Source organism: Zingiber officinale, chromosome 9A, assembly GCF_018446385.1.
Source record: "Zingiber officinale cultivar Zhangliang chromosome 9A, Zo_v1.1, whole genome shotgun sequence".
Taxonomy (NCBI): domain Eukaryota; kingdom Viridiplantae; phylum Streptophyta; class Magnoliopsida; order Zingiberales; family Zingiberaceae; genus Zingiber; species Zingiber officinale.
In genome coordinates this window covers 128,849,986-128,869,462 of record NC_056002.1, presented here as the reverse complement: position 1 = coordinate 128,869,462, position 19,477 = coordinate 128,849,986, and the positions used below count along the sequence as shown (strand labels likewise).

At 34.4% G+C, this 19,477-nt stretch overlaps 1 protein-coding gene across 1 annotated transcript; it reads right to left on the bottom strand.

The window, feature by feature from the left end:
* Nucleotides 1-1,787: 1,787 nt before the first annotated feature.
* Nucleotides 1,788-13,410, bottom strand: LOC122020620. The gene is made up of 11 exons (XM_042578622.1): nt 12,992-13,410; nt 12,791-12,877; nt 11,591-11,758; nt 10,303-10,388; nt 9,128-9,213; nt 8,907-9,010; nt 8,721-8,829; nt 8,565-8,640; nt 8,354-8,465; nt 3,392-3,923; nt 1,788-2,273 (listed from the first exon to the last, which is right to left on the bottom strand). The coding sequence occupies exons 1-11, from the start codon at nt 13,224-13,226 to the stop codon at nt 2,138-2,140; spliced, it is 1,731 nt and encodes a 576-aa protein (XP_042434556.1). The 5' UTR covers nt 13,227-13,410; the 3' UTR covers nt 1,788-2,137.
* Nucleotides 13,411-19,477: the final 6,067 nt, after the last annotated feature.

Sequence of the window (19,477 nt, the reverse complement as noted above, 5' to 3'; positions counted from 1 at the left end):
ATTTGATTTGTATTCGAATTTATCAAATTCGAGCCGAACTTGAATATGTTCGAACTTTTTTTCGAGCCGAACTCGAGCCTAAATTATATTGTTTGATAGTTCGCAAGCCGCTCACGAGCCTTAATATTTTATTAATATAAATTAAATATATATTAAATAAATAAATTTTGAGCCTTTCGAGTAGGCGAGTAGCTATTTTTGAGGAATAATTCGAATAGTTCGCAAACATGTTCGAATCTTTCGAACCAAATTCAAACCCGAGTCCTAATTTGAACCGAACTCGAACAAAATTTTTTAAATTTTTCGAGCTTTGAATCGAGCTCGAACTTGAATATACATATTTTGAGCCGAATTTGAGCCTCAAATTTTTCTACATATTCTGCTCGATTCGGTTGATTCACACCCCTAGTATTTATTATTACATAACTTGTACATTTTTTGCTTGTTGTTATGTTCAGTTACAAGTTTCATGTGTGTATATGTTTTATGCAATTAAGGATGAATGCCATCTTTTGGCATCCAAGGTCATAACCTTGATTATATCTAACCAGAATCATAAGGTTAACTTGTTTATGTATCAAAATATATAGATATAAGTGATTTGTTATGATAATCAATTAAGTTTTGTTTGTTGACACATAGATAAAATTGATAAATTAGACATAAATATTACTTTTAATTTGTTTATTTTTTGATGCAGGAAAAAAGAAAATAGAAGAAGGAGAAGTGTCTACTAAGGCAGAAGAGGAAGAGGATGATGATTTTTGTTTTTATCTTTTTGTCCTTTTGATACCATATGGTATAAAACTTATTGAACTATGATGTCGGTATATTAATGGATCTTTTCGTCCATTTGTAAGTATATGCCTGGTATGAATATGTTTGTTTTGATTTCTTTTTTGATATAATTTCATTTTGGATATTTAAACTTGTATGAATGACTTGTTTTGATGAATTGTGTATATAGGATGATCAGATTGAATAGGAATATGACGTGTTTGGATAAATTGTATATATAGGATGTGTTGGATTGTTTAATTATTGTGTAGGATGAATTGGAATGCTTATTGTATTGTTTTTATAAAAAAAACAAGTTTAAATTTGATTTGTATACATGATAAAATACACAAATGGATAGGTTTTGTGCAAAAAAATTAACATTTTGCGATGAATTTTACAATGAAACTATTTGTGATAAACTTATTATAATTTTACACCATGTATCACAATTTTACAAACTCAATGATGAAAAAAAATTTCATCATAGATTTTCTAAATATGCAATGAACTATTTCATCATAGATTTTCTAAATCTGCAATGAACTATTGATTGTCGTAGATTTGTGATGAATCTTTTTGTGATGAGATTCATCACAAATATACGACGAACGTTTTTTCATCACAGATTTACGATAATATCTCTTTTCGTCACAAATTTAGGAGCATAAAATTTTATGATAAATTCTTTTTCATTGTAAATTTACAATAAATTTTATGATGAAAAATAATTCATCGCAAATTTTAAGACGGGTATCTCTTTTTATTGCATATTGATCTTAAAATTTCTTGACATATTTTTTTTTTGTTACAAATTTACAACGATAAATCATTATAAATTTTGCAACGAATATACATTATTTCATCATAAAATTTGATGACAACTTATTTGCAACAAAAAAATTTTCATCGTAAACTTCATCACAAATTCATTTAAAAAATTCATCACAAAATGCCTATTTTTTTTTGTAGTGCGTTTTTGATAGATATTTTTTCATTTTCTAATACGATTAAAAAGAAATGAGCAAGATAACTGATATACGTCAAATGATTGATTTGTTGTTACAAATTTGTATACTTAATACAGTAAGACCATGTAAACAAGAGCAATGCGATGCATTATTCTTCCATAACCCAGGGGAACCTTCGACATCAAGCTTGAAGAAACTAGCTCCAACTTAAGCTATGAGGAGTACCACAAGACAAGATATCCTAATAACAATTTGCCGACCAGGTTTTGCCATACTTAAACAAAAACTCTCGATGGATGGAGGAACCATTATCAACTAAGGCACCAAATATACAACAAAAAGAAGGCGAATACAAGCTATGATATTGATGCCTGTCTCCCACATTAATTTCAATCTGAGCACTCGCTGTTGGATGAAAAATTCTGCGAATGCCCAGACCCGCTGTTGTATCGCCATCTCAGTACAGCTTGTTCGAGGACATCAGCTCTACTCCGCATTTGCATTGCTTCTTCCTCCACCCAAGACCTATACACAACAGACAAATATCAATGATTTCTTAGTGAAACACAAAACATATTCAAGGATCCACTGTTCTCATAACATGATCATTGTCAGTGACAATTACAATAAGAAATAAACGTTTACCATTTGTCCTTAAAATATAGGCATATGATGTGGCCATTGTCTTAAGAGCAGTCCTGAACAATAACCATTGTTCTCTACCTATGAAGCACATACATTATTGCAGTGTCGAGGATAAATTGGATCAACATATTGTTAGGGACGCAATGGCACACAAATAACTTAACCTCACAGATTTGTTTATGGCAATTTGATGAAACAAATAAAAAGCAGGTAGAGTTAATGGCATCTTTGGTTTATACAAAAACTATTTTATTTCTGCTAAGATTTCTAAGAGAACAAATGCTCCTTGTAATTCAGCTTAGTTCCTCTCATTAACCTACATAACAGTTATTCAGATCTAACCAAATTATGGCATACATATTCCTATTCCATTCATATTCTCCCAAGGACGAGAATTCCTTCCTTTTCCATTTTGTGAACCAAGCATGATATAAGACTTTCCATAGATCAGGTCACAAGAAGCAAAACAAATCTGATGTGAAAAGAGAAATTGGAAGATTACCATTAATTTACTACACTTAGTATCTTGACAATTTTATGAAAGACCCATCATATGATATGCAAGCCTAGGTCCATTCCAGAAGTTTGATTCTAATGTAAATGAACTGCATGCAAAATAAGATGGACAAAATGTTTGATACTTTTTATGCAGAAGGAGCAATGGATAGCTCATTAAGATATTCATTTTGCAGATTTATGAACCATTGAACTCCACAAACTATCTGGTACTAAATCATGCAAACTAATGAAGATATATTGTGAGGTCAATAAAAAAGTAATGTTTTATATTTCAAATAGCTTTGCAAACAGATCTGCTTACCCATAGTCCAGATCAACAAGGTTCCATCACTCAAATATGTTCTATCTAGTTAAAGGAAATATTTTATTTCTACCTTCGTCAGACAAAGTTAGCTAAATTGTGGATGAACACATTGAACAATGGAAAACAAATTAACTGTTCCATCATTTTAGCAAAACTAAGAATCAGAATGACTCACCTAACAATCCTGATAGCTTCTTTTTCGGCTTCCAAGATTGATTTAGCTTCAACAACTGCATCCTGCTTTGCACATAGTTCAGCAGAGTATCTTTCCAAATTTTGCTGCTCAGATAAAAGATCAGCTCTCTCACTTGAGAGATTATCATACATTTGATCAACTTCCTCTTTCAGACATTTTTGCAGTTTTTCACGACAGGAGAGTGCTCCTTTCTCTTTTACATAGTCAATTAGACTGTCATTTAGAGCTTTTTTCTCATTCTCCAGACTGAGCAATGCAACTTTGAGTTCCTTTTCGACCACTAAAAATCGATCCTGTTCTTTTTCTAACTCCCCCTGCCAAAACCTCTGTATATCACCTTTTTGTATCAACTCAGATTTGATTTCCTCCTCGTCATGTAGCCTAGACATCTTTTCAGCCTCGAGTCTTGATATTTCATGTTGAATTGCCTCTGCCATTCTGCCACTAGTCAATACTACTGCTGCTTGTGCTTTGGTCACAGGTTTGCATGGTTGAAGTCGTCTAATGTTACCTGCAAACATATTGAAGCACAATAAACCATGAATATTGAGCTGCAAAAACACAATACAGAGTGCATCAACAACTACAACCCAAGATGAACAAAATACCATCTCAAAGAAAAACTAGGATATCTGGTTGCTTTAGGAGGCAAAAATATCAGAACTGAACAGGAAGATTATCCAGATCAAGGATTCAATGATTACTGCCCATTATATTGAGCATGTTACACAGGTAGTTCAAAAGTCTTAATTGTATAAAAATAGATGCTAGCTTCAAAAGTTGAAGATGCAAGTGCAATTCCCACAGTTGTAGTAAAATTATATAAGAGTCCAAGTGGGAAAAGTTTAATAATTTAGATGATAAAACAAATTATCCAATCCATAGTAAATCACTCCATCTAAAATATCCTTAGAAGTGTCCAATTTTCTTGCAAAAGCAAAGTCATTTTTCATATATTTTACATTTAAGGCAATTATATATTACCTACAGAATATAGACCCCATTTTACCCCATTTTAAGATATCTCAAAAACACTACTATGTCTATCATAGAGTTCAATGGAGGATAGACCAAATAATACTCATGCAGTTCGGGTAAACACTGATGATCAATGTGCAAAAACAACACATCATCATGTTTGCTGATTCAGTACATTTCTTTCAGGAAATAAATACACATAGAAACAAACTAGTCTCCTCACTTATGATGTAAGATACGACAAATAGATAACAACAAAATAATAAATATTAATCAAGGAATAATCTTATAAAATTTTTGAAAAATTTTTAGGAATTTTTTTAATGTTAAATGAGTCCTTTTATATTTTATGGGAATAAATGGGATAGAAAAAAGTCTGTTTAGCTATCCTATTTATACAAAGAAATATTTATTTTTCCAAAATCCACCTATATTTCCTAAATCCTAAAATTTTCCACTGCCTCTTCCTTTCTCTCACATCTCCCATTGTGATGCATGTTGACAACCTCGCCGTGCCACCTCGATCACCCATCACCAATCGTCGCCCAATCCAAGTAATTGCACACACGTGACCTACTCCTGAACCACTTGACACCAACCCTTCTCTCGTTCATGCGCGACCCATGTCACCGTCGCCACAACACCCCGATCCTTTTCTTCCCCTTTCACCGCCACCTTCCCCTTCACACATGTCGCCGATGTCGTGCCACTGCCAGTGCCACGTGTCCTCCCCACCGTGGGTCTGTCCCGGACGCCATCTCTCCTCCCCAATCGATCCACAACCGCCCATCCAACTGTGTCGAGTCCTCTTCTACCGATCTAGCCATCAACCATGTGAGAGCCACCATCGCCCCTATTCGATAGCGCTGAGTCTTCTCTCCCGATCTGATCCACCACCGCCTCCCATCGCCGCCTTACCTCTGCTCCGACCACCACAGCCACCATGGCTAGACGAGTTCGCGACCATGGTTGCCTATTGCTTCTGTCAGCAACCAGATCACGTACGCTGCTGCCGTGCCACCTTAACCCCTGTGAGCCATCGCCGGAGGGATTGTAGGGTAACAAACTTGACCTCTGATTCAACTTAATTACAAATTTATTTAGCATGTAGTTAAAGTAATTGAGAGGTAAACTATATCTATCGGGTTAGAATTAGGGTTTTGATTGTGTTCTATGTGACAAGATTTTGATTCGGGACAAGTGCCCCGACGTGAAGACATTCAGTGTGATCTACAAATCAGGCGGGTAGTTCTTCCCTTGCTCTCATTAGTATGTTGACCTTAGTGCATGACTTATTACTTTTGTTGGTAGTTGTATTTTCCTTGGCTCTAGTATTATTTCATAAGTTTGATACTTGTTTGCTTGAACTTTGAGTTGATCAGTTCGTATTCATGCAGTTTCACTTTTTCATATCTTGTAGTTGTATACACGTGTGTGGTGTGTAAGATTGTCGTCTTTGCTATTCATCTCATGCAGTGCACGCACGTGTATGGTGTGTAGAATAGGATGATGCTTATGTTTGGTTATGTATATATATCATGTAGTGTACGCACGTCTATGATGTGTACAATAGGATGGTGCTTATGTTTGGTTATGTATATATCATGTAGTGTAAACACATGTAGTGTGTACAATAAGATGCTTGTCATTATAACTATGCATATCCTGTTAGTAGTGCACACGCATGTGGCGTGTGTTGATGATAGTTATTATACTAGATATGATTGTGTATCATTGTATAGAGTTCATATACTCTTGTTGATGTGACTAGTTACTATGTAAATGACATTACACTGGTTATTTCTTGGCGACTATGTATCTCCTACGATGTTGAGAGTTGATAGTGACCAGTATATCATGTCGACATGTTTCCTATGAGGGGTTGAGGGAGTCGTCAGTGATTGTGATATGTTTGTTGCATTGTTATCATTAGATTGTTACACCCTGGGCTGCCTACGGGGTATCCGTGGTAGAGTGTTCTCCCGCAGCCTGTAGCTAGATTGTTATAACTTGTCTGCAGTATAATGAACTCCCGCAAACAAGGAAACTTGGCATTTTGGACTGCCCATGAGTTATCTGTGGTAGAGTGATATCCCACAGTCGGTAGCTATATAACTAGATGTCTTGGTCATTTGTTTTCTTGTGATTAAGTGTTGCTCTCACATATGATGTTATATTAGTCTTACATGTATTGACATTTGACACATGCTTAGGTTACACGATACTCATGTTGATCATTATCTGTCTTTGCTCATTGCATTATTTATAGTTGAGTAGGTGGATATGTAGTAGATGCATTCATATGTTATCTTCAGATGGTAAGTATTTTCCTTTGAGACTGTATACCACTTGAACTCTTACATTATGTTGATTATGCACTATCTCTTATCTATTACCCGCAGGGTGCATTTGGTTGAGGGTTATCTTGATAACCTTGATTATCCATCCAAGGCTATCAACAAAAATCCTATTTGATTTAGGTAATCGATGATTCCCAAGTAATGTTCTATGCCCGACACGTTAGCAAAAGGGGCATGCAATCCGGAATCAGAAAACCTCGGAAAACTGAGGTTTTCTTGATTCCGGGGTTAACAAAATTTTTTTTACGCAAAATACCCTCGAATAAGAGAAAAATGTGATAAAAAAGAAAAATATAATAAAAACTTAAAAAATATTAAAAAAATTGTAAAAAAGCATAATTTTTTTTAAAAAAAAATAGAAAAATATTTAAAAAATAAGAAAAAAATGGAATAAAAATAGAAAAAAAAATTAAAAATAAAAAAATGTAAAAAAATTTAAAAAATATATAAAAATTAAAAATTAAAAACATAAAAAATAGGAAAAATGTTAAAAAATAAAAAATAATAAAAAAATTGTAAAAAAAAAATTTTAAAAAACTTTTAAAAATACACATAAAAATAAAGAAAAATATGAAAAAGAAAAAATAAAAAAAGCATAGAGTTTACAAAATAATAATAATAATAATATATATGGTTGATTTTATAACTAAGGGTAATATAGTAAAATATTAAATTAGGTTATTCATAAAAACCTTCAAACAAACAAGTTTTTGTTGCATTACCTAGGTTGAGCCAAATAACATTTGGTTATGTTTTATTCCTCATAACCTTGGTTATGTGATTACTTGGTAATCACATAACCAAAATTATACATGATAACTTGAACCAAACACACCCGCAGAGTCATTTGGACCCATTACCCAGCACTATTTTTCTTCATGTAGCAGGTAGATGATATATATATATATATATATATATAGAGAGAGAGAGAGAGAGAGAGAGAGAGAGAGAGACTTGGACGATCCTGTCTACCAATCTCACATCACATTTGAGATCATGTTTCCACGCTATTTCCTATTACTTTACTTGCACTTAGGTTTTCGGACTTGGTGTGTAATAAGCGATTTGTGTTTAGAGTTTGACCGTGGTTGGTTCTTTATCTTGGTTACGGTATTTGTTATGCATTAAGTCATGCTGATACACAATCATCTTATGTTTTCCATATTTTTAAGTGGATTGAGTAAATCCCTTTATTATGTAGTTGGTTGTCTTATATCTTCCACTTGTGTATTTATTCTTGATTTGTGAATTTATATCATGTTGTATCAAACATTGTCACAAGGGGTACTGTCCATTAATTCAGACAAGTACACCTTCAGGGCATGACATATGATTTTAAGAAAGCTCTATCCGAACTGTTTACAGACAGAAGATCTAGCAAACAATACTGATCATTCAAGTGTAACATTACTTTGGGGTGGGGGGTGGTCGGGGGAGGAGGGGGAAATTGAAGTAATTCTAAGCATAATATTTACTGAAACAATAACAGTGCTACAGGATGCCCTTGTAGTCTGACAGGAAATATCTAGTATTTGGAGGGTAGCTGCAGGGTAATATAAAAGATAAGTTTTAAACTTATTAAACAAGAGAGTGAAGCACATACCAAAAGTTCTTCTTGTTATGCTGTTGTCACCGGCCATCAGATCTACCAATATATGTGGTGATACATCTCTATCGGTGGTAATATCAAGAATGTTCACTTCATTTCTTAACATCTGGACTGTAAATAAGTCAGAACACTATCACATGAAGAGCAAACTATGGTTCACATATTCGCTTTGACAAGCAAACAATAAGAGTGAGTTATGTTTTACCTCCTCATCAAATTTAGAGGGGAGTGAATATTCTAAGAGAGCTTTCCAGTTTAGAAGATCAAATCGTGATAGGAAACTACCAAGCAAATAAGGAAATTATTTAGATGATACCCAAAAAGCAAAAAGAAAAAAAAAAAGGGATACTGTCTAGAGTACCTTTGTGGTAAAAATTGAAAATTTTTTTGGCCGCTAACACCATTGTCCAATGTGCTAGTAGAGGTCAAAGCAGAGAGTTTGCTGAGGACTATGCCGACTTCTGCAAGTGCTTTTGTTTTAAATTAATACATTAGAACCAAGGTCAATATAGTCTCCATATCATTAACACAATTTCATGAAACTTACACTGAATGTACCAAAAATCAGGGTTGTCAGGATTCACATCGTCAAAGAATGTAATGACTGGACCAACAATCACAGGCTTTGAGAGTATCTTGTATTTTGGGTTCCTGTATAGTATGCAGACAATGTATAAAAAATTTATTTGCGGTAATTCCATAAATAACTATTATTAAGAAAGGATTTCTAGTAGATGACTTCAGCTAGAGTTCTATTCTTTAAACAACCTTTCTAAACAATTGATTTTGACAAACCATCTTGCATATTCGCTCCTGGTACACAATTCCTCAGCAATGACATCATCTTCCATAATCTGGAGAATGCAAAGGACTTAGACAAACTGGCACCTGTAGAACAACTAAACTCCCAATATTATTTTTGAGTAAAATGCGTCCACCCCACTTGGAATTGGAGTCTGAGGATATTACATGTAAATCCATGGATAACAAAATCACCACTTTTCTTTTCATCCATGTAGCAAATTTAAGTGTAAAACTAAAATCAAAATCAAAATCAAAACGAAAGATATTAATTTTCTGCATGGCAATTCAAAATAAATGTCACATGAATTTTACTTTTTACTTGATTTGATTAATTATATCAAGTCCTTTAATTTAAAGATTGAAGTACCAAATCTTTAATTGGCGGGGTACATAGAGCACCCCAAACTCCAAGGTCGATGCATGTAATTTATGCAAGACTTCTGTCAAAAAATGATAACTCTTGACTCTGATAATGTACAACCATTATCTTCATCTACTAATATGTAATTTCTATCAAAAAATGATAACAACTCTTGATTCTGATAATGTACAACCATTATCTTCATCTACTTATATGTACTAAGAAAATCACATAAATAAATCCGCTTGAACTGATTTATAAAGGCTAATAAAGTCATTTAATAGAGTAACTTCTTGAAGTGCACATGTAAAGTCATACTTTTATAGCTCAAAAATTGAAATAAGCATGATCTATACAACAGATGCCACACAAACAACTTAACAGTTAATATAGACAAAAGAAATCAAACTTCAAAAGATAGATATCCGACTGAACATGATTCTGTTTAATGAATTTGCATTTTGTTTGCTATTAATGTGACAATGAAGTGGTCAGTTTTTACATAATCATTCAAGACTTAAGAATAGTGAGACAGAATCTTGGAGATGCATGCAACATCATACTGAATCAGATTTCTACTAATAGGATAAAAAAGCATTTAATTGTCCCCACAGAACCTGGTCTATAGCAATTAGATTATAACTCATCTGAAGTCTGAACTCCAAAGTTAAAATGCATATCACATAAAATGCTGTGTATCTGCAGTGCAGTTTTACTAAAATGCATTGTTCAGAAAACTCAACAAGGGACCTGGGGTTCTAGGCTTCTGGCAACAAACCTTCAGCTTTATCAAGACAGATACAGCTTCCTGTTGAATGATGTCGGGTGCAACTGGAATAGCAACTTCTTTTCTCCCTCCAGGTTCTTTAACATTCAAAGAAAACAAAAACAAAGTAAGCGCAAAAACTAGCATATCACATAAAATTTCAAGTAAACAAATAACAAGACTGAAGAAATAATAATAATAAATCCAGTAGTATATACTCCAGTACAGAGGCATATCTACCCCACTGGATTTAAGAAGGAAATATTAGAAATACATATTAGTTACATATAAATTTATATATTACTGATTTACAGATCAATTAAGGAAAATAAATTAGTTATTTAAATTTTTACATAAACTACAATGCTCTCTAGAGGTGTCAATTCAGTTCAACTGAACCAAACCAAATTTTCTGTACCAATTTCCAAAAACCAATCAAGACAAATAAGCATGTAAACTGAATTGAAATCAACCTGAAGATTGAACTGAATTTGCACTTGTGCCGTTATATTTTTTTTAGTTTTATTATTAAGTTATAGATTTATTGACTAAATTTTATCTTATAAAATATTACACAAAAACAAAAAAATGAAAATTTAAATTTTTGATAAAAAAATTATAAATATTGAATGATTCACAATAAACATCAATGAAAAATATTTTTATTATTTTTAAAAAATAAATTTAATTTTTATATCTGATTTGGATCACCGATAATCGAACAGAAACTGAAGTATTTGTTTTTCATCCTGTAAATTCAAACCAAATCATACTGATTTGGTCAAGAAACAAAATTGAATCAGAATTATAAGCTAGATTTAGTTTGAGTTGAAACACTCTCTCATCTCTCATTCATTGTTTTAGTTCATGTTCTCTAGTTGCTGGCAGTCAGCAAGAGTGCTGATAGCCCCATCTCACCAAAACCTAGTTTGGTTATCAAGTTGCGATGTTCTGTCATGTACCCCTTGTCATTGCCACTTGCCACTGCTCTCGTTATATTATCTCTGTTAAAATTTTTGTTTGTTATGTTCATCTTTATTCATTGCTCATCATCTCATCTGTGTATTATCTAATCTATCCATATTAAAGTTATTGTTCTTAAATTTAGTGACCCCACTAGGATAATTTCCTGACTGGTCGCTACACTGCCTATATCCAAGATGACAACCAATAAAAAAATGCAAGCACTCTAATGATTCGCCCACATCCTTATCATGGGGATACAACTACAGACAATTAATAAGCCACGAAATCAATAGTTTTAGTTAAATACATCTGAAGCAGAGTAACTATAATAAACCTGCTAAAGCATTCCCATTCAACTCTTCTTCCTCAACCTTGGACTCTGAAATCTGATCAACATTAGATTTGGAGGATGCAACATCCCCTTCTGGATGTTTTTCAGACGTTAATGGCATCAACTTCTCTTGAATCACATTTGGTGGAATAGTAAAGCAAAACTTAAAGCCTGCAGAACATAATGTATTTTGTCAAAATGTCAAAACCAGATACTACGCAAGAATATACAAATTTCCAGTTTATTGTAGATAAAATCCCAATAAACAATATTTAAAATGAAATAACACTATTAGCATTTTTTTTAAGTTCTAAAACCACAAGCAGAATGCTTTCCTAATCAAGAGAAATGGATGGATACTAGAAAGTAAGCAGCAGGCAATGCAAAGTGAGATTGATACAGAATCTCTACAGTTATTTCCATAAATATGTTACAAGTTTCCTCATAAGCAAACTTGCACGAAATCAAATGAAACCAATCGATGCATCAGAAAACATAAATAAAACAATAAGGCAAACTCAATGGCTCAAGCTGCTAGCGCATAGCTTAATCAGTAAATGCACTTGCCAGCTGTTAGCTAGTGAATTGTTCTGATGTAATAGCAAGAATCACACTGGAAGAAAAATAGGAACAGCTAGGAAGGAGTGAACAGATAATCATGTATACTCTTAACAAATTCATAGAATGTCAACTTATTTCAACATCAGATGTGTGATCTCCATCATCCAGAGTAATGGAGTAAATTATTAATCAATAAAAGGAAGAAATGTTGATGGTAACATTGCATCTAATCTAGCAGTTATGTTATTTAACAATATGTTAATTAACTATATATTCCAGTAAGAGGAAAGTAACCATGAATATAATGCATAGGAGAAGGTTATTCTGACAAAAGAATTTAGCAAAGGAATTGGCATTTAATAAGATGATTGCATAAAACAACGATAGAGAACAGAACTTCAAGGTAACAACCTCAACGCACACAAGATGGAAAAAAGAATTCTGTTGGATTTATGATCTTTACAACATGATTTGAAGGCTAATTGCTCAGAGAACAAATCTACATTGCGATAAAATTGAACCAGTAAGCAACGTCCTCTAAGGCGTACAAAGTTGCAAGAATTCTAGAGTAGGAATAATTGCATACAGAGATAGATAATAGGATGTGAACAAGACATCGAATAGGACTCGTAGATCAGAAACCTTTCTTTAACTGACAGAAATACGTGAGCGCGGCCCAAAAAATCGCTGCAGAAGCCCCAAGGGTTACGAAGTGAAGTCTCGGCCCCGCTGCAACCAGAAAACAGTTGGGAAGATAGTTCGTAAAGAGGCAGGTAATCTCTGCTTCATTTTACCACTAGAGAAACCGAAAATGAACAAGTATAATCCGATTAAATTGTTTACCATATTTCATTTCCTCGATCGTTCGGCGTCTAGGGAGGAACCAGCCTCCGACGCCGTCATTTGAGCTTCCACTCAGATCAGCCCAAGAAGCTTTGGTAGAGGAAGCGGGAGGCGAGAATCTCGGCCACCTGGAAGGCCTGGAGCGGCAGGAAGACGGGCGGGCGACGGCGGAGAGTCGATGCGGCGTGTCGCTTGAGAGGAGCATTCCCGGGGAGAAAAACTGCGAGGAGACCATCAGACGCTGATGATTGTTCTAGAAGAGGCTGAGGAGCGGCTCCCTCGCGCTTCTCGGAGCGTGGAAATCTCCGCTAAATAGGGCACCGCCTCGGCCACAGATGGAGGATTGGAAGAATGGAGGCTTCTCGGCTTGCTTTGGTCCTGTTGCCCCCATCGGTCGCTCCGCCTCTGCCGGTCCGCCCACAACACGAACCGCGATGGGTTGGCTCAATGGCCCACAAGCAACATTTGAATGAAGATCGGCCTGTTCCAGGCGAGGCAGCGGAACTGGATCGGATCGACAGTTTGATAATTTAAAATTAACAGTTCAGTTCAGAATTGGCAATTTGACAGTTCAACGATTTAAGAAATTTTTTTTTAATTCTAATTAATTTTATTGATTATTTGTAAGATGATCGATTTAATTTTACGGATGTTTTCTATTGATCACTAGGATAAATCAAGAAGTGCACACGACGACCAGTCTAGAAGTCCAACATCCTTTGATTACGTCTTTCATTTGGAGAAAAAATTTCTACAAATATCCTGTATTTGAGGTTACAACTTGAATGTCATACCGCGGCACAATAATCTTGGAGACGACAGTTCAACGATTTAAAATAGACGGTTCGAAGGTTTGATGATCCAAAACCTATGATTAAACATTGACGATTAGATTTCACGGTTCAAATTGACCATTTGACGATTTCTGACAAATCAATTCTTAACTTTAACGATGATTATGATTAACGGTTCGTAATAATAAATTTATGGTTCAGAACAGTCGATTCATTATTTGATCCATGATTCGTCGTGATTCAAGATTATTATTAATTTTAAAAATAAACTAAAACATATATAAAAAATAATTTATACTTATTTAAGTTATTTACATATCCTTTACGATTTTAAAAGGGATATTATGAACGTTAGAAATATCTTCATTAGTATTTATTTTATCTTAGATGTTAAAATTTGCTCAGATTAATTATTGATAAATTGAATATCATGATTCTGATTTAGACTTTGTTGACTCTTCAGAATTGAGATGATGAATTTCCTCTTATAATAAAAGATATGAACTTCCTCCTATTATAATTACAGAATTGAAATTGAAAGCAACGAGAATGATGAGAATTAAAAGATAAGAGTAAAAAAAATGATGTGGAAACTTAGAAATGAAGCAATGACCTTCTTATTTATAGAATTTTAAGAATAATACACTAAATCGTAGTTATTTATAAAAAAAAAATTAAATAATATGAACTATTAAAAAAAAAATTCCTTCTCATCTCTCAAAACAGTCATAACCATTAATCTAAATGTCCAAATTATTTTTACTCTTTTCTTCTAACTTTTAAATTGTACTAGCATAAACAAATTATTACAGGGTTGAAAGAAATTTTTAAATAATTAAAGTTGTTTGGAAAAAGGATTTCAGGCACCCTGAATGTCTGAGTACCTGGAGTGGATCCAGGTACCTCCATTGGGGTGAACCTAGCTGTATTGACCGATTGAGCTAAAGAGGGCGCCCCGGAAGGGGGGAGTGTGAATAGCTAGCTTCGATTTCTTGATTGTGCAACGGAAGCTTAAAGGTAATGGTAACTCCTTGTGTTTATTTGGTATTCACCTCTTTGTAGTGACTAATCTAAGGATCCACACCATAATCACAACATCCACCATGAGACTTCTCCTTCTCGAAATAATGTAGAAGGTTGAGAAACCTTACAACTATTTAAAACTCTCTTTCAAATGAAATAGCTTACAAAGAAGAAGAAAAGAAGAGATTGCTGTTTTTATACAACTTCTCCTTCTTTGAATAGCTTGAGGATGTAGCAAGGATGAGAGCCTAGCACTTGAACTTGAACACTTGTGAGCAATGGAATTATTGTGTGAGAAGCGGTGAAGCAACCCTTCTTAAACCCTTTGGAAAAGTCATTTTTCTTGTCATTTTGTGAACGATAATTGCTTAACGTTTTTTCCTTTAATTGCTTAAGAATATCTGATTTATTCAAATCGATGACTGAGATTCATTTATTTGAATCTTAAACGGTTCAGAGAATATCTTAATCGCTTACCAGCATTAAGCAATTAGAGTAATCGATTTGGTATGCTTTTTGCTCACATGCAATGCCTCCAAATCGCTTACTCTAATCAATTTGGGAATCTTTTGTTTCAAACAAAAGGTTCCATAAGCGATTACACTAATCGTTTATAGTCCCCAAATCAATTGTTGTAATTGATTTGGAAACCTTCTGTTTCACACATAAAGTTTTGTAAGATACTGCTTTAATTGCTTACGGTATCTTAATTGATTATAATAATCAATTAGGAAACCTTTTGTTTCGAACAGAAAGTTCCATAAGCGATTGCTCTAATCACTTACAATGTCCAAATCGATTATAGCAATCGATTTGGAGACCTTCTGTTTTGAACAAAAGATTTCTTAATCAATCGCTTAATCGATTAACACTCCCTTAATCGATTAAGGGCTTCTGTAAATTGATTAACATGGTTGTTCTCTAAACTTTATTCTTCTTAGACCGTTTGAGTTCCGATCTTGTGATTCTCTTTGCCAAGAATCCGGTTCTCAGCCTCCTTGGACTTCTCTTGCCTTATATCCGGGCTTTCGACCGCAAGGGTTTCTCCTACCAAGGATTCGGTCTCCAACCTCCTTGAACTTCTCTTGCCTTGCATCCGGTCTTCTGACCTGCAAGAGATTCTCTCGCCAAAAATCTGGTCCTTAGTCTTTTTGGATTTCTCTTGTCCTGCAAACTTGTAACTCATTGTTAGATCTAATGTATTAGCCTAAACTTAAACAATTATCAATCATCGAAACTTCTTATTTAGGGCATGATTGTACTAACAATCTTCCCATTTTTTATGTTTGATAATTTATTTAAGTTTAGACTAAATTCTAGCATAGTATAATCGATATGTTGCATGAAACTTAAAGACAATATTTTCTCCCCCTTTGGTAAATATAAAAAAAATATATACACAAGGGAAACAAAACTACCCCTTAAACCATACATGCTCAAAGAAATATATGCATATAATCCAGATCTCTACATGAAAAAAAAGAATTGGATACTCCCCAAAGTAAACAAGAAGCATAAACAAAATAGGAGCACTCCTCCTAAGCACATGCAATCAAATACGATTATATGAAAGGAACAATGAGACACTCTCTCGCCAAAAATCCATAGATAAAAATCAAAATGTACATAGAAACAGTCATAGAGAAATCAAAGTGTTTAAATAGATCATATACATCCAATAGTTTTTATGGTGCTAAAAACTACATAACAACGTCATCAGTAATAGAATCACCACCATCTGTTAGAGAAATAACTCCTCTTGAAGTGCTAACACCTACAGTGGAGACACCACCAACCGGAGGAGGAGGTCAAATCTGTGGACCGATGATCTAAGAATGGATCAAATCGTGCAGTGATGTAATATCTGACCAAATATCGACAAAATTCATCTGAGTGACAGCCCGACCTTGTATAAGAGTAGCAAGCTGCCCATGGATCTGTGCCTTCTCCAGATCACGCTTCCACTCATAACTCCTCAAATCGAGTGTCCATAGAATCCTCAAACTAAAGAAGCTAAGCCTAGACATCATCCTTAAATTCAGACATGTCAGATCCAGCCTCCATCTTAGCATTAGCTCCGGCAAGCCCTGCCACCTGCTACCTCGGCTGATGCCGTCCCAACGAAGATGATTGCCCTCAGGCATAATGTGACCCAAGGAGAAGGAGCATGCAGAGATCCTCGAATACTTCCATGACATCAGAAGTTGACGACCACCTATCACATTGACTCCCACAGATGCCAACCACTCGATAATGACATGGCCAAATGGCATGTGGATCATCCTGTTGTTGGTTGCTACTCGGAAAGCCTAGAGGTTCCACTGTACAAAAATTTTGTACAAAGGTCTGAACCTTTTCCTAGCTACCATGTGTTCTTTTAAATTAAATTTTGGATCGCCTGCGGAACTTAACACGTTTGATCCAAAACTTAATCTATTTGTTCTTTTAGGTTTTGACTTGGATCTCCTGCGGAACTTAACACGTTCAACCCAAATCACCTTAAGTTATTAATTCCATTAAATATTAATTTCCATAATTGGTTCCCAGTACTGACGTGGCGAGGCACATGACCTTCTTGGATATGGGAGCAACCACCACCGACTAGACAAAACCTTTTATAGAAATCTAATATTTAATTTCCTAAAATAACTTTAGGTTAACCGAAAAGAACAATCAAATCACAAGGAAAAAAAATAAAACAAAAGAACACAACTTCGAAAAATATATTTGAAATACTAGAACGTAAGCCTCTTGTATTTGGTATTATTTCCATAAATAACTAGCATGATGCGGAAAGGAAAAATTACTAGTTATACCTTCTAGAAAGACCTCTTGATCTTCTACCGTATTCCTCTTCTAACCTCGGACGTTGTGTGGGCAACGATCTTCCGAGATGAGAAACCACCAACCACCTTCTTCTTCTCCTAGCTAGGTTCGGCCAACAATAAGGAAGCTTCACCAAGGAAGAAGATCAAAACACCAACCAAGCTCCAAGAGATGCTAGCTTTCTCTCCTTCTTCTTCTTCTTCTCCAAGTAGTATCCGGCCACCACAAGAGCTCCAAGGCGAGAGAGAGGTTCGGCCACCACAAGAGGAAGAGAGGGAGAGGATGATGATGGCCGGCCACACCAAGGAACAAAAGAGGGAGAGAAATAATAGAGGTTGTGTCTTGTGAAGGCACCCCACCCCACCCCTTCTTTTATATTCCTTGGCCTAGGTAAATAAGGAAATTTAATTACAATAAAATTTCCTTAATTTTCTTGACATGATTTAATTGAGAAAAAATAAAATAAAATTTCCAATTAAAACAATATTGGCCGGCCACATCAAGAGAAATAAATTAGACAAGTTTTAATCAACAAATTAAAACTTCCTAATTTGTTTCCGGAAATTTTAAAAATAAAATTTCTCTTCAAAAATCTCTTCATGGTTGATAAAAATAAATTTCTATAATTTTAATTTAACATCATGTGAATAATTTTTAAAGAGAAAATAAAATATCTCACCAATCTACAAATAAGGAAAGAGATCTAATCTCTTTCTTTAATCTTTTGTAGATCTTTTACAAGAGAGATATTTTAATTTTAATTCTCTTTAATAAATTATATCTTCCACATAATAAAAATTAAAATTAAAATCCTTTTAAATTTAATATGGCCGACCCCTCTAGCTTGGGTTCAAGCTAGGGCCGGCCACCCCAATTTATGCTTAGGCCGGCCCTAGCTTGGTTCCCAAGCTAGCTTCACTACAACAAAAATCCTCATAGACATCAGTTTTCCACCGATGTCTATTACATTTTCGACCGATGTCTATGAAGGCGATGTAAAAGGTCTGCCAATTTAGACATCAGATTAAAACCGGTGTAGTATCACTTAACGACATCGGATGTAAAACCGATGTAATATTATATGTTAATAACACCAGTTTTGGCAGCGGTATACGACCGATGTAATATTAGTTAATGACACCGGTTTTGCAGTGGTGGAAAACCGATGTAATATCAATATTGTTTAACGACACAAATCCGATTTCCGAAATAGTGAAAAACCAATATTGCCACCAAGCATATCATAAAATTAAGTTAATATTATTAATTCACTAATAAAATCACAAATAAAAATGCACCGATGTATCTAAACACACCAAGTCAATATCCATATAACCAACACATAAATATTCTTCTTACAACATAAGAAGATAATAAATATTGTGCACATCAAGTCAGTATCCACAAATTACACATAACTATTTTCTTACAACATCAAAAGGTAATAGATAGTACAGAAATATGTTTCTTACTGGTGCCAACGTTATCCTTCTTGCTCTGTGCAGAGATTTAACTAAATCTTCCCCAGTAGTTTTATTTGTTAATAGATAATTCTCTTTATCTATTATTGGATGGGCACCTCTTCTTGTTTGATGTCCTGAGGGTGACAACTGATTGGTGATTCTTTATTAAGGATGCCTCCATCTTAAAGGAGCCACTGGAGGCTTTGGGAACTTTGCAACATCCTTCTTGGTTGTCCTCTCACCATTTAATTGATTCTCCAATTCTCTTACCTGAATAGAATAAAATAGTCAATATGGATATAAAGCAGTTTGCTGCTTACATAAGGGAAATTAAAGATGCTGTAAATTCTACTCAAATAAAGATTGAAAATGAGATAAGT